Source organism: Notolabrus celidotus, chromosome 20 (genome assembly GCF_009762535.1).
Source record: "Notolabrus celidotus isolate fNotCel1 chromosome 20, fNotCel1.pri, whole genome shotgun sequence".
NCBI lineage: Eukaryota > Metazoa > Chordata > Actinopteri > Labriformes > Labridae > Notolabrus > Notolabrus celidotus.
In genome coordinates, this window is record NC_048291.1 from 21176690 (window position 1) to 21189140 (window position 12451).

Here is a 12451-nt window from a genome sequence, read left to right on the forward strand (position 1 = left end):
CAGCGTTTAGTCATTATGCACCACATATCTGGAACAAGCTCCCTGAAAGCTGTAGGTCTGCTCAAACTCTCACCTCTTTTAAATCAAAGATTAAGACTTTTTTATTTACCTCTGCCTTCCTATCTTAGATTATTTTAACCCACTTTAAATTAAAATTTTAATGTAATTTTTAATATATTTCTAATTTTCCTTTTCTTTTCTGTTTTATCATATTTGTCATTTTAATTATGTTCTTTTATGCTTGTCTGAATGTCTCCAATACTTTTAATGTGTTAATGTAAAGCACATTGAGTTGCCCTCGTGTATGAAATGCGCTATACAAATAAAGCTGCCTTGCCTTGCCTTGCCTTGCTAGAAATCTGAGAAACAGAAGTAACACTAAATGCCCTTTCTGGGGTATTGTAGGCAGTTTGCATCTGGTAACAAGTGCATTGTAGCGTTTTAGAGTTGCATGAGTATCATATGTTTACCACTGGAAATTTTCTTTAAGTGAACTTTCCATACAATATCTACAAGCCTGAACACAGTCCGTCTATTTATTTATTTATTTATATTTTTATCCCAGGGTAGAAGCCTCTCACCTTGTCTGTTTCCACAGCTATACGAATCCTGTCACAGGATCTATCATGAATGATCTGCAGCCACTTGTGAATCGAGGACTTGAACCAGTTATGAAAGCCTGTTAGGGCTAACATTTTCGCATCCCTGTTTCAGAAGAACACAAGCCTTTTTTCAAAAAAAATGCAAAGCATCTCCTCATTGACATTTCAAAAAGCATGACGAGTCTGGGACTTTTTATCGCTGTGAAATGAACGGTTATTAAACTGGTGACAAACTTAAGAGGAAGGAAGTCCCGGAAGGATTTGAGGATTTTCAAGGACATGAAGAGCTCAAAGATGGTCTCTCCCATCGCTTGAGTCAGTCTGGAGCTCTCCTGCTCCAGAGTCCCACAGACCCGCTCCATCGCCACATTAATATCATCCGCTACCTGAAGAACAAAGGGATTAGAGTCTTATGAAGAAACTTTGTCAAAGTCAGCAGCAACAAAAGTGCAAACTTAAAAAAAAAAAAACCTTTCACATTATTTTAAAAACGAACCTGTTTCTCCAACTGCCTGTATGAAATGCTGAAAAAATCCACTTTGACTGCACTGTGGGGAATACAAGATAGACGAGTCAAACTCCATCACTCAAATCAGCGCTTCTTGTTTCCTTGACGGGATGTCGAGCTCTGATATTCACCTGTAGAAGAGTTTGTTGTAGATGTTCTGGCTTCTCTGCACGTCCGCAATAACAGCATCAACCACCTGAACCAGCTTCTTCAGCTGATCCTCCAGAGTCTACCAATCAATATGAACAACAAACTGATATCAATTCTAAGAAAGGCACAGTCAAAAAATATAACAAATAATGATTTCTACCGTGAGTACGTCTAATGGGTGTAAACTTACTCCGTCCTCCGGGTTGAATTGTGCAATTAAGCTCTCGTACCACTCTGCACTCCCTTTCTGTTTAGAAAATGACAAAACCAAGAGAGTAACAGGATTACTTAGAGAAGCTCAGAGGATATTTGATGTATTTACCCAACTTTCTTACGCATTACCAGACTGTTAGTTATTTGATGGTCCTGTGCCATCAGTGTATGAATGTGGTGTGAATGAGTTAAAATGGACGAGTAGTAAGAATGCTTTGCTTGGCCAGACAGACTAGAAAAGCCTCATGTAATTACAAGTCCCCGTCCTGCATTCATGGCAACAGCACCAAAATGGGTGACGACAACAAAGTAACTTGAACCACAAACAGTGGTGATAAAAAAGCAATGTTAAAGGTGACATATCATGCAAAATGGACTTTTTAATGGTTCTTTACCTGAAATATGTGTCCCTGGCATGTCTACAAACCCCCCGAGAATGAAAAAAATCCATTCTGCCCCTGTTTTGATTTCTACACCTTTCTGTAAATGTGTGTGAAACGAGCCGTTTCAGACTTCCGTGTTTTTGTTACCTAACAACAATATCCGGTCTGTCACGGAGTCAGAGCTCGGAGCTTGTTCAGCCCATAGACTGTATAAAATAATACCGAGTCCCTCCCCCGTTTTTCATTACCTGCACAAATGTGTGCTAACAAGGAGCTTAGGAGGGAGGCATGCTAGTTGTAGGCTGTCTTAATAAACACAAAGGTCGGTTTTACTCCCCATGTCTGCAGATTTGAAGATCTAGTGGATGATTTTTATTTGTCATGGATAAGTGCTAGCGCTAATTAGCATAGCCACATAGCTACATGTTCATAGCTGTAGCTGTAGCTGTAGCTGTGTACCAAGACACACGTCGACATACTGACAAATAAAACAACAAGAAACACTAAATCTGTGACCAATCCTTCATAAAAGGTCCTGCTGCTTTTCTGGCAGAGGTCGGTTTTACTCCCCACGTCTGCAGATTTGAAGATCTAGTGGATGATTTTTATTTATCATGGATAAGTGCTAGCGCTAGTTAGCATAGCCACATAGCTACATGTTCGTAGCTGTGTAACAAGAAACACGTCTACATACTGATAAATAAAACAACAAGAAACACTAAATCTATGACCAATCGTTCAGAAAGGTCCTTCTACAGGCGCCTCTCCGTCAGGATCAGATTCAGAGTGTTGAAGTAACGCGATCTCTGAGCAGCCGTGTATATTCAGCCAACATGTAAACATTAGATCAACGTGCTGGAGAGCCGAGGCACATCCACTTCCGGAGGGGGCGTGGTCAGAGGGAAAACAGAGTGTTCTGAGGAGGACTGAAGAAAAGGACTTTTCAGGCATGCCAAAATCTGATTTCAAAGTGTTTTTTTGAGCATAAACTTTAAAGACATGTTTTAGGGACCTCTTAGACCAATATATATTGATGAAAAAAGCGTGATATGTCACCTTTAAAAGATTACCTCAATTAAGTTTAAAGATGTCAACTGAACTGAACTCAACTTTATTTATATAACACATTTCAACACAGAGACAGAAAACAACAGAAATGGGTAAAATAATAAAAGACATAATTATAAAAAAAATTACTTCAAAATGAAATAAAATCACTGCGATAAAATAAATGAAATGAATAAGGGTCAGATCAGAAAAATACAAGAAATAAATAGATAACTAAATAAACATTAAAACAATTATTATAGTAATGAAGTCAAGGGCTAAAAATACATTTTACAAACAAGAAAACAACAACTCTTTTCCCAAACTTTAGCAAAGTTGCATCATGTCACCCATAGTTTTGTGATGTAAATGCGTTTAATTTTCACAGTTTATGCGATAACATTTATAAAGCGCTCTACTCCTCATGCCCCCTAAGGGTAAAAAACTCACCTTGCTTTAAACCCTTTAAAAACATTTTTTTTTTAACTCTTCCATTCTTACCTTGACAGCAGTAGTGATGTCCAAATGCAGCTCATTTCGAAGAGGACATACAGTCTTAAACGCTCGCATGTTTTGTATGTAACCAATCCCCCTGGCACACAGACATGAAAACCCAGTTACACAACAATGTCGCATAAATGCCATTTCCACATCTCACACCTCCACACCGTCCCAAAAATTGATTTACAAAATATATTATCTCTAAATTCAGTCCACTGTAATAGCATGCAGGATCCTGCATTATCTCTGCAGGAGAGGACGGATGCAGCTTTATCTGTTAGGTGAGTCATAATGTGTGTGTGTGTGTGTGTGTGTGTGTGTGTGTGTGTGTGTGTGTGTGTGTGTGTGTGTGAGAGAGAGTGTTAGTGTGTTTCTTGAGTGTAGAAAAGATCTCCTTTGAGATGTTTATCACCGTGCAGTGCCAGAATGTTTCCATTAAATATAAAGTGTTCTCTAACACAACAACATAAAGGTCAATATTCAGCTGATTTTACTGGCTATATTTAAGTGGAACTGAGTCCTTAATCTGGTGCATGACTTACTTTGCAAGGATAACCTGAACCTAAGGCCAAAGGACTGTGACTTCAGTGGGTATACCATCACTCTGAGTACAGATATCCACTGTATTTGTTGTTCTTGCAACAATGAGTCTAAATACATGGATTTCAGTGGAAATTCATGTCTGCAAAGGAGAGATGCTAATGAGTTGGTGTATTCTGAATGCAAAAAGTTCCTTATTTCATCATCTATATATCATCAGTTGATGTCACTTTCATAAGTGTCATAATAAATGTTCTCTTATAACACAATATGTGTAAGGAACTTCTTTTTGCAATGAGTAATGAGCAATGGTAAAGATATTTCTCTGTGAGTAAGGAGCCCAACAACGCTGCTTCCTCCACAGAGTGTGACTGTCTGCTTGATGTCTCTGTGTCTGTTGGGGTGAGATGTGTTGACAGTGTACCATGTATGGGCGCCACAGGTGACGTTATGTGATGGCAGTGTGACTTTACCTCAGCATGAGCTCGTAGCGTGTAATGGCGGCGGCGCTGGTGCAGGGGAAAACCTGACGCATGTTCTTCATCAGGCACAGGCAGTGCTCTGTGTACAGCCTGAAGCTGTCTGACAGCTGCCTCTCCTGGACACAGGAAGGGCCCTCAGTTATAGCTTCATGTGCACCGGCTGGGAGACATTTTTGGCTGAACCAAAAACCTTGATGTATGTCAGTGAAGAGCTGAGCTAATGAGGTGACTGTTTCCAGATGATGAAAGATTTTTGTATCATGTTTTGGTACTGAGCACCTACCAGGTCTCCTCTCACAGCGGCAGGGTCCCACTCTGCATCGATGGTCCTCAGGAGGCGCAGCAGCAGGGAGTAGCACACCCTCTGGGTCCTGTGGTGGCTGCTGTAGCACTGCCAACGACTGTGATTAAAAACATAATGTGCATTTGTTTTTTTTAACCTCATTCTTAAGCTTTTAGGTTTGATTTAATCAATCTCATTCCTCCAGTTTTACTCACATAATGGCTTGCTGCAGAGGTGAGAGATCAGTTTGCACAGCATGATGAGTCAGCACAGTCCATGCTGCAGGACAAACCTGCCCGTTCCAGTTGTAGGGCTCCCTCTTTAATTATGTGGTAGATGAATATGCCATTTTAATTATAATAAGAAGGGTAAGAATTTGCACATACTCATAAAAAGTGAGCCTTAAAAAGACAGCAGTTTCAATAAAAAACACAAATCCAGGCTAGAATTACACAGACACGTTTTTCAAACCACATGAATCGGTGCTTCAGTCCGGCTGCAGAAATATGAAATATCAGTCCTGCCAATAATCGTCAAATTTAGAGTTAAGATTTCAGCAATGTAACAAAAGAACAAAACATGCACAGTGCACATTACCTTCCCCTGCAATGACTGAAGAGTTCTGAAGTATGAGGAACTGATTTGTTCAATCTTCTTTCCTGCTATTTTCAGACTGATGTGACTCATCTCTGATTCTCATGAATGCACAAAATGTATTTTGTATTAACTGTGTAACTGCATGAAGCAAATCCAGCAAACAGATGCAGCAAAGTTTTCTTCAGCCTAATAGTGATAAGATTGGCAGAACTGTATTCAGGCCATGAAAAGAAAGAACAGCGTTAGCTCTGATCTCAGTCCCTCTCAATTTTTAGCGAAGCAGGTGTTATCCTGAACGCAGTCACATTCAAATCATGACTTTTTATTCTTTTTTACCATTTCAAAAAAGTTGCTAGAATCAGAGGAGCAATGTCAAAGTGGGATGCTGAAAGGCTTCTGCATGCATTTGCATTCAGCTTGTGAGATTATTGCAATGGTATGTTAGTGCGGCTCTCAAATCAAGCTGCTTGGCAACTGTGATTTGGTAAAATGCCGCTGCAAGAGTCCTCACAAAGAAACGTGACCATAATAAAACAAATTAACTTTAAAACGTCTCATCTTGTGTCTAAAGCCTGGTTACTACTTCTGCATTGACCCTATGCAGCAGTGGTTGACGCGGAAATGAGGACTCTGATAGTCGGGTCGCCTGTTTTTGGCCCTGCTACGTTCTCTGTTTACTTTTTCACAACAACTCCTAACGGATTATGTTAATTTACAGCTGATGCATGTTGCTGTTTATCATACAGCAATGATTACAAGGGAGAACAGAAAGGAGACGTTGGAGGAGGTCAAATGCACAGCCAATAGACGGCGATTCTGGAGTGCTGTAAATGCAGGAAGCACAATGCCGTCCAGTGGGCCAATCACAGGGTTTGATTCGACTCGTAGTAACATTTTGAGGAGGCAAGCCTGATTGAGACTTCTGCGTATGATCGACACCTCAGCACCCGTACCTTTGCACGACTGTAACTAAGTGTCAAATCAAGCCCTGTAATCATCTCCCAGGATGGTGCTAGACCAGCCCAGACTCTGACCACTGTGAAGTCTAAAGCTTTTAATTGTCTCCACTGCCTTCTCTCTGATGGCCTTATCTTAATTAATTTTGATGAATTATTTTAATGAAAATGAAATCTCCCACTCCTACTCGTTTTAATCGTTCTATTCCTCTGTAGAGCACTTTGAACTCAGTTCAACTACAGGAAATGTGCTGTACAAATAAAGCTGTCTTGCCTTGCAGTCATACAAAACACAACTGTCTAATGATCTCAGTTAGCCGCCCCTGGAGGCCATGCTGAGAGGTCAATCAAGCATCAATCAACCAAACAACCAGGTGATGATTAAAAGGGTTTTGAAAAAGCTGTTGCATGAGTTAACACTCCAACAGAGTAACTTTAAAGTACCATGACGGTTTCTTTGTAAAAAAATGTGGAAGAAGTTCACCTTTACATGAATGTGCTCATATTCCATGATCTGACTCAGCAGCTTCTTGTGAATGGAGACATTTGAGTCTTTCCTGGACAAATCTGTGTCCCTCTGAAAGACAAAAATTAACATTTTAAGTTGTGATTCTTCACATCTTCTATTGCATCCTGTATCTCTGTTTAACGGTACAGACCTGGCAGGTGAAGAGCTTCAGTATGAGGTGACACTCTCCCTGAACTTTGGATGTACTTGATCGAGGTTCGAGCTTAAACGAGGTGTCATATCCCACGACCGGTATCTCCTGTGGGAAAACAAAACCGCAATATTAACCATGCTCACTTTCTTTCAGGGAGATTCCTCACATTATAAGTTTAAGGGAAATTCTTTAAGGTTTGATTTGTTAAAGTAGCTCTCCACCACTTACTTATGAGAATTTGTTAACAAATGTTATACTTTATTGCTCACGTTCAAAGGGATGTTGATGCATCCGAGGAAGTCGTCTGCGTTCTCCTCAGAGCCCGATGATGCAGATCCATTAGCACGCACTGACTTGGCAATCTGCTTGAAATACCTGACAGGAAAACACAGAGCGCGAGACAACGAGCCTTGCTTGACTTCATGACTTCTATATAATTTCCCTTTGAGAGCTGTTAGCTAACAGTTTTCATTTAAAGCACTTAGCTAACACCTTCCTTCAATATGACATAAGATTACAGCACCAACAGATTTTCTCTTCCTTGGGGCCATTAATCACATTTCACACTTTATTTTCTTGGCTATGATTGACATTTATAGGTTTTAAATAAACATGTCTACCATTTACTAGTATGTCAATGGCTGTGACTGAAATGCTGTGTATGCACAGTTTGATAAGCGCCAGGCTTTCCTGGTTTTAAGTCTTGACCAAAAGGTTCAAAAGTTTGAAATACTAACTGTCTGTCTGAAATTTACAAGCAGGTTGACACCAGGATCCATTATTTTACCAATTGAATTTAACTAATAGCTTGTCAAGTTAAAAACAATTGTAAGTAATCAGCCAACCAACCAATCAATCAATCTACCATCCATCCAATCAACCAATCATCCAGCCAGCAACCAACCAATCAATTGATTTATAAAGAGATGAACCAACCATCCATCCAACCAATCAACCAGTCAATCAACCAGCCAACTAAGCAAGCAACCAATTAATATACAAACCATCCAACCAACAAATCAATTACTCACTCAAACAACCAACCAACAAGCCAGAAGTCCATTCAACCAACCAATTGATTGATCAAGTGATGAGCCAACCATCCTATCAACCGACCATCAATCAATTAACCAATTAAACAACCCATCAATTAATCAGTCAAAAAGCCATCCAACCAACAAACTGACCAACCCATCAATCCCTCAACCAACCAACCAACCAACCAACCAACAAACCAACAAACCAAGAGTCCAATCAATCAACCAACCAATTTAACAAACAAACAAACAATCAATCAATTGACCAACCAACCAACCAACCAACCAATCCAACAAACAAACAAACAAACAAACAAACAAACAAACAAACAAACAAACAAACAAACAAACAAACAAACAAACAAACAAACAAACAGACAGACAGTCAACTTAACAAACAAACAAACAAGCTAATCCCACCCCAATCATCCTATCCCAAGCCATCCTAATGAAAGTTATCACCAGGCACTTCACAAAAGAGTGCATGTTATATTATTTGTAGCACAGGTCCAGCTTAAGGGAACCTTTGGGAACATTTGAAAACACTTGCAAGGAAAAACTGCCTGACAACAGGGTAAAATGGCAGTTCTTAATTTAGCTCAAACAGCATTCTGTAATTCACTCCCAGTTATGAAAAAAATTATGTTCAGCCTGTTCTACGTAGATGTAGCTCAGGCAGCTCCATCATTGCACTTGATGAAAATGATGACCACTTAGGATTACATAACATAATGGCACCTACCTCCCCATTCCTCGAAGTCCGCTGACTTCATTGAGCTTTTTGCAGGCCTCAGCAACAGACACGTCATCATCATGATCCCTGAAGGAAGAACACAATTTAGAGCATGGTCTATTATTGGTGCACAGCAATTATGTTATTCACTTTCAAAATACAACCTGTTTTCATGCATACTCTGAAACATTTTTTGAGTTGTACTGTTTTGCAGGACTTGTTTGATAAATGTATTGATGACATGATTTCCCTTGAACAAGCTCTCATATCATATTAAATTAAAAACAATGTTTGTGTCCATTCAGCCTACAATACAGTGTATTTTCTTGGCCCTCTAAAACTGATTGTAATGCCAGTTTGGGCAGAAAGGGAAAATTGCAGTTTTGAAAAACAAGTCAGTGATCTGAAATGTTTGTGAAATGATACTTGGCACCATAGCTGAAAAATATTTGTTGCCTGACTTTTTGTGTGGACTTCATGTAACACGTCTAACATATTAAAAAAGAAAATAAAGGCAAAATAAAAACAATCTAGAGGCAATCACAAGCATAGCAACATACAGGGATTTGAGGTGTATCAATCTTACCATATGTCAAGATGTAAGAGGTCATTGTGAACATCGTCTATTTCACTGAAAAGCAAGGAGAAAATAATGACTGTATTTCATCTCCATGATTACAAAATTATAATAATCCTTTTTCAGTGATCCTTCAAAAGAGATGACAATGATCAGAACTGCTCATTACCAACAGCTCTGGGTGTTCGTGTCAATGTAACACCCAGCACCAGGCTCCTCTGATAAAGGTCAAACTGCTGTACTCACAACACAAAGTGCTCTTCCCACACCGGGTTCAGAGTCTCGGGTTTGACCTCGGTCACCTGGATACACCTGGCGGGTAAAACCTCTTTCGTACTAGAGCGTTTCTCCAGCTTCTCCTTTCTCTTCCTGAAGCTGAACTTTCTCTCCTTCTTCTCGTCCAACTCCTGTGGGCTCTGGCCCCCCAGGATTCCCAGCATGCAGTAGGGGTCGCTGTACCCTGGCAGGCCACAGGACAACACACAGATAAAGACACAGTTGAAGGAAATTATGAAACATTCAGTTCTTAACTAAGTTACTGCAGTCACTTTGGTTAATCAAGACATACAACTGAGTGTCATCTGCATACAATGACAGCAACTCTTTTTCTTCCCTAGGGGAAGCAAATAAAGAAAAAAGAATGGGACCCAGAAGTGATACCTGATGCACCCCATGTCATAAGAGGGCACAAATCTCCTTGTGGATCCAAAAAAACATCTGATTAATATGATTCAAACCATTTCAAGGCTTTCTCTGAGATACCAACATGTCTGCTTGACAGATGAAGAAGGATACTGTGATCAATAATGTCAAAATGCACTGCTTCAATCGAGGAGCACTAGGAGTCTGTGTTCTCCCATGTCGTCTTAGATAATTGAGTCATATGTTACCCTTAGAAGAACCGTTTCTGTACTGGGTTTTTGGCAGAGAACCCAATGATACAATTCCTGGAAATAAAGGGTAACTTTGAAATCAGCCTGACATGATCAGATAAATCCAGATTGAGTTAATGTCACTTCTGAGATGCTGTGACAAAGGCAAAAAAGTACATATCTGATTTGTTCCTGAAAATAACAAAGTTAAAGTCAACTATTTTACCAATTGTGAGTTGTGTTAATTTAAGTGGGGGATATGTTGTTTTAATGTGAAGAAGGGCTTATAATGTGCATGTGCATGTACATGTGCATTATGTACATACAGTATGTGGATGACTACAGAAAAATGTTCTTATAGCACTTTCATGAAAACAGCCTATGCAGCCTGACCTTTTCCATCTCATTCAATAAAGAAATATTATTCACATACTGGATAGTTTGCTCATTATTTCTTTCACTTGATTTTATATGATGTTGAAGAATGATGTCATAGAAATCAGTGAGCTGGGTGAAACTATTCTCACCATAATGAATTGTATAACCACTGCATGTCAAACCTCATTTCTCCTGAAGAACTGAAAACTATGTGATGTGTGAAGTGAGCTTAAGGGAGGAAAATCACTTGACAATTTATCAGGTGTGAACCATAGACTGTTTTAAATTCCTTCCGCTCCCTGAGAAGGAGTATTTCAAAGAACTGTTTTGTTTCTTCACATATAAAGGTAATACAGTGCTTGAGAAGTCATACCGTTTGCATCCTTGGCCATCAGGTTCTTTGCTTTCATGACAGACACTCTCAAAGAAAACGTGGCTCTCTGTTAAAAAGAAGAAAAAGATTTACCGTCTGTTTGGTAAGAAACTGTAAATGCATCCAATCATGGTAAAGCATTAAGCGCAGTATAGTGGGTTTATTTAACTTGACTATCCTGTATCTGAAAAAAATAACAATCCTGTTCACTGCTGCGTGAGAGCATGAAAAATCGATGCCCATATGCTTCATCAGGTGTCTCTTAGAGAGTCACAGGCAACTCAATGTTCAACCACAGGCAAAACAACCGTGAACATTTTCTGAATGGCAAAATACTTTTACTGCAGTTGATCATCAAGTGTTTCAAAGGTCCCTGGCAGCCAATTCGAAGTCAAAAATCAGACCAGAATGGGCTTTTAAGTGTTGGAGGTCTTTCATCTCACAGCTCTCCAAGGATAGCAGCACTCCAGCTGTGGCACTGCAGGTCAGGCATTCTCCTTATTACTTCTGCACCGCTCTAACTTTGAGCATGAGAAAATGTTGTTTAAAGCACTAAAACACCACCTTGGGCTAGACAGCTAAGGATCTAGTGAATGCTCCAAATCAGCACTTGGGGATCATTGCCAGGTTCATTCTGTCATGTATTTTATTCAGTGAAGAATAAACGATAAAACCAGATGTTAAAGCCCTGTGAGGAGTTTTACGCTGGTCATCAAACAGATTAAAATTACCAGTGATGCTTTTTTATGAGGCAAACAAGACCATCGAGAATGAGACTGACACTTTGTTGCTGTTATTTTTAATGAGTTTTCAGAGAAGACAGTAAAGAGAACACATAGTATAGTCATACTGTACATCATAATTATGATATTAAAGCTGCTGTGAGTAACTTTTGGTTTGTGTAGAATCTGGCGCCCCCTGTAGGCAGAGATAAACATCTCTCCACTTAGCTGATCTTGTCATGTACACACCGAGGTAGTATTTTCTGACAAAAATCTCACCCCACTTTCTTTCAAATGTGTCACTTGTGAATATGTGGGAATAAAAAAAAGCATCAGTATCAATTACAATCTGTTTCATAAACACTTAAAAGCTCCTCAAAGGGGCTTTGAATGTGAACCAAAGCTGATGTAAAAAGCAAATTGACTGCAATACTGACTGAATTATAAAACTCAAATTGGTTCTCAAAGACTAAACTATTCATTTTGAAATAACTCTAATTAACAAAAAAAAAGAAAAAAGAAACAGAACATGAACTCTTAGAACAAAACTGATAAGCTAGCTTAATAGAGTGGCTTCGATTTTCAAAATATGCTAAAAAAGTACATTCATTGTTCTACATTACTTAATCTGACCCTGACCATTTTTTCCATTACATATATTGCTTAAAACTTAATTATATTTCCTATTTATGATGGTCACACTGTTTTAAATGTACCAGTAACAAGTTATGAGCTACTTCATACTGCAAGGACTCAATCTAGCATTTAAAAGCTTCTACATATATTGCCTTTAAATTCTTAGGATATGTTGTATAATTGAAAAACTGATGAAACA

The 12451-nt window shown here is 39.1% G+C and overlaps 1 protein-coding gene across 2 annotated transcripts in view; it reads right to left on the reverse strand.

The window, feature by feature from the left end:
* The window catches only part of baiap3 (BAI1 associated protein 3), a 56713-nt gene that overhangs the window by 15493 nt on the left and 28769 nt on the right, over positions 1-12451 (reverse strand). For both annotated transcript variants that reach the window (XM_034711570.1, XM_034711571.1), the window contains 16 exons: positions 10895-10961; positions 9518-9731; positions 9281-9325; positions 8704-8781; positions 7194-7299; positions 6922-7029; positions 6747-6839; positions 4925-5028; positions 4710-4827; positions 4418-4542; positions 3405-3495; positions 1451-1507; positions 1242-1339; positions 1099-1150; positions 837-988; positions 582-705 (listed from right to left, as the gene is read on the reverse strand). In XM_034711570.1, coding sequence (XP_034567461.1) covers positions 582-705; positions 837-988; positions 1099-1150; positions 1242-1339; positions 1451-1507; positions 3405-3495; positions 4418-4542; positions 4710-4827; positions 4925-5028; positions 6747-6839; positions 6922-7029; positions 7194-7299; positions 8704-8781; positions 9281-9325; positions 9518-9731; positions 10895-10961 — 1632 coding nt within the window. The remainder of the gene's footprint in view (positions 1-581; positions 706-836; positions 989-1098; positions 1151-1241; positions 1340-1450; positions 1508-3404; positions 3496-4417; positions 4543-4709; positions 4828-4924; positions 5029-6746; positions 6840-6921; positions 7030-7193; positions 7300-8703; positions 8782-9280; positions 9326-9517; positions 9732-10894; positions 10962-12451) is intronic.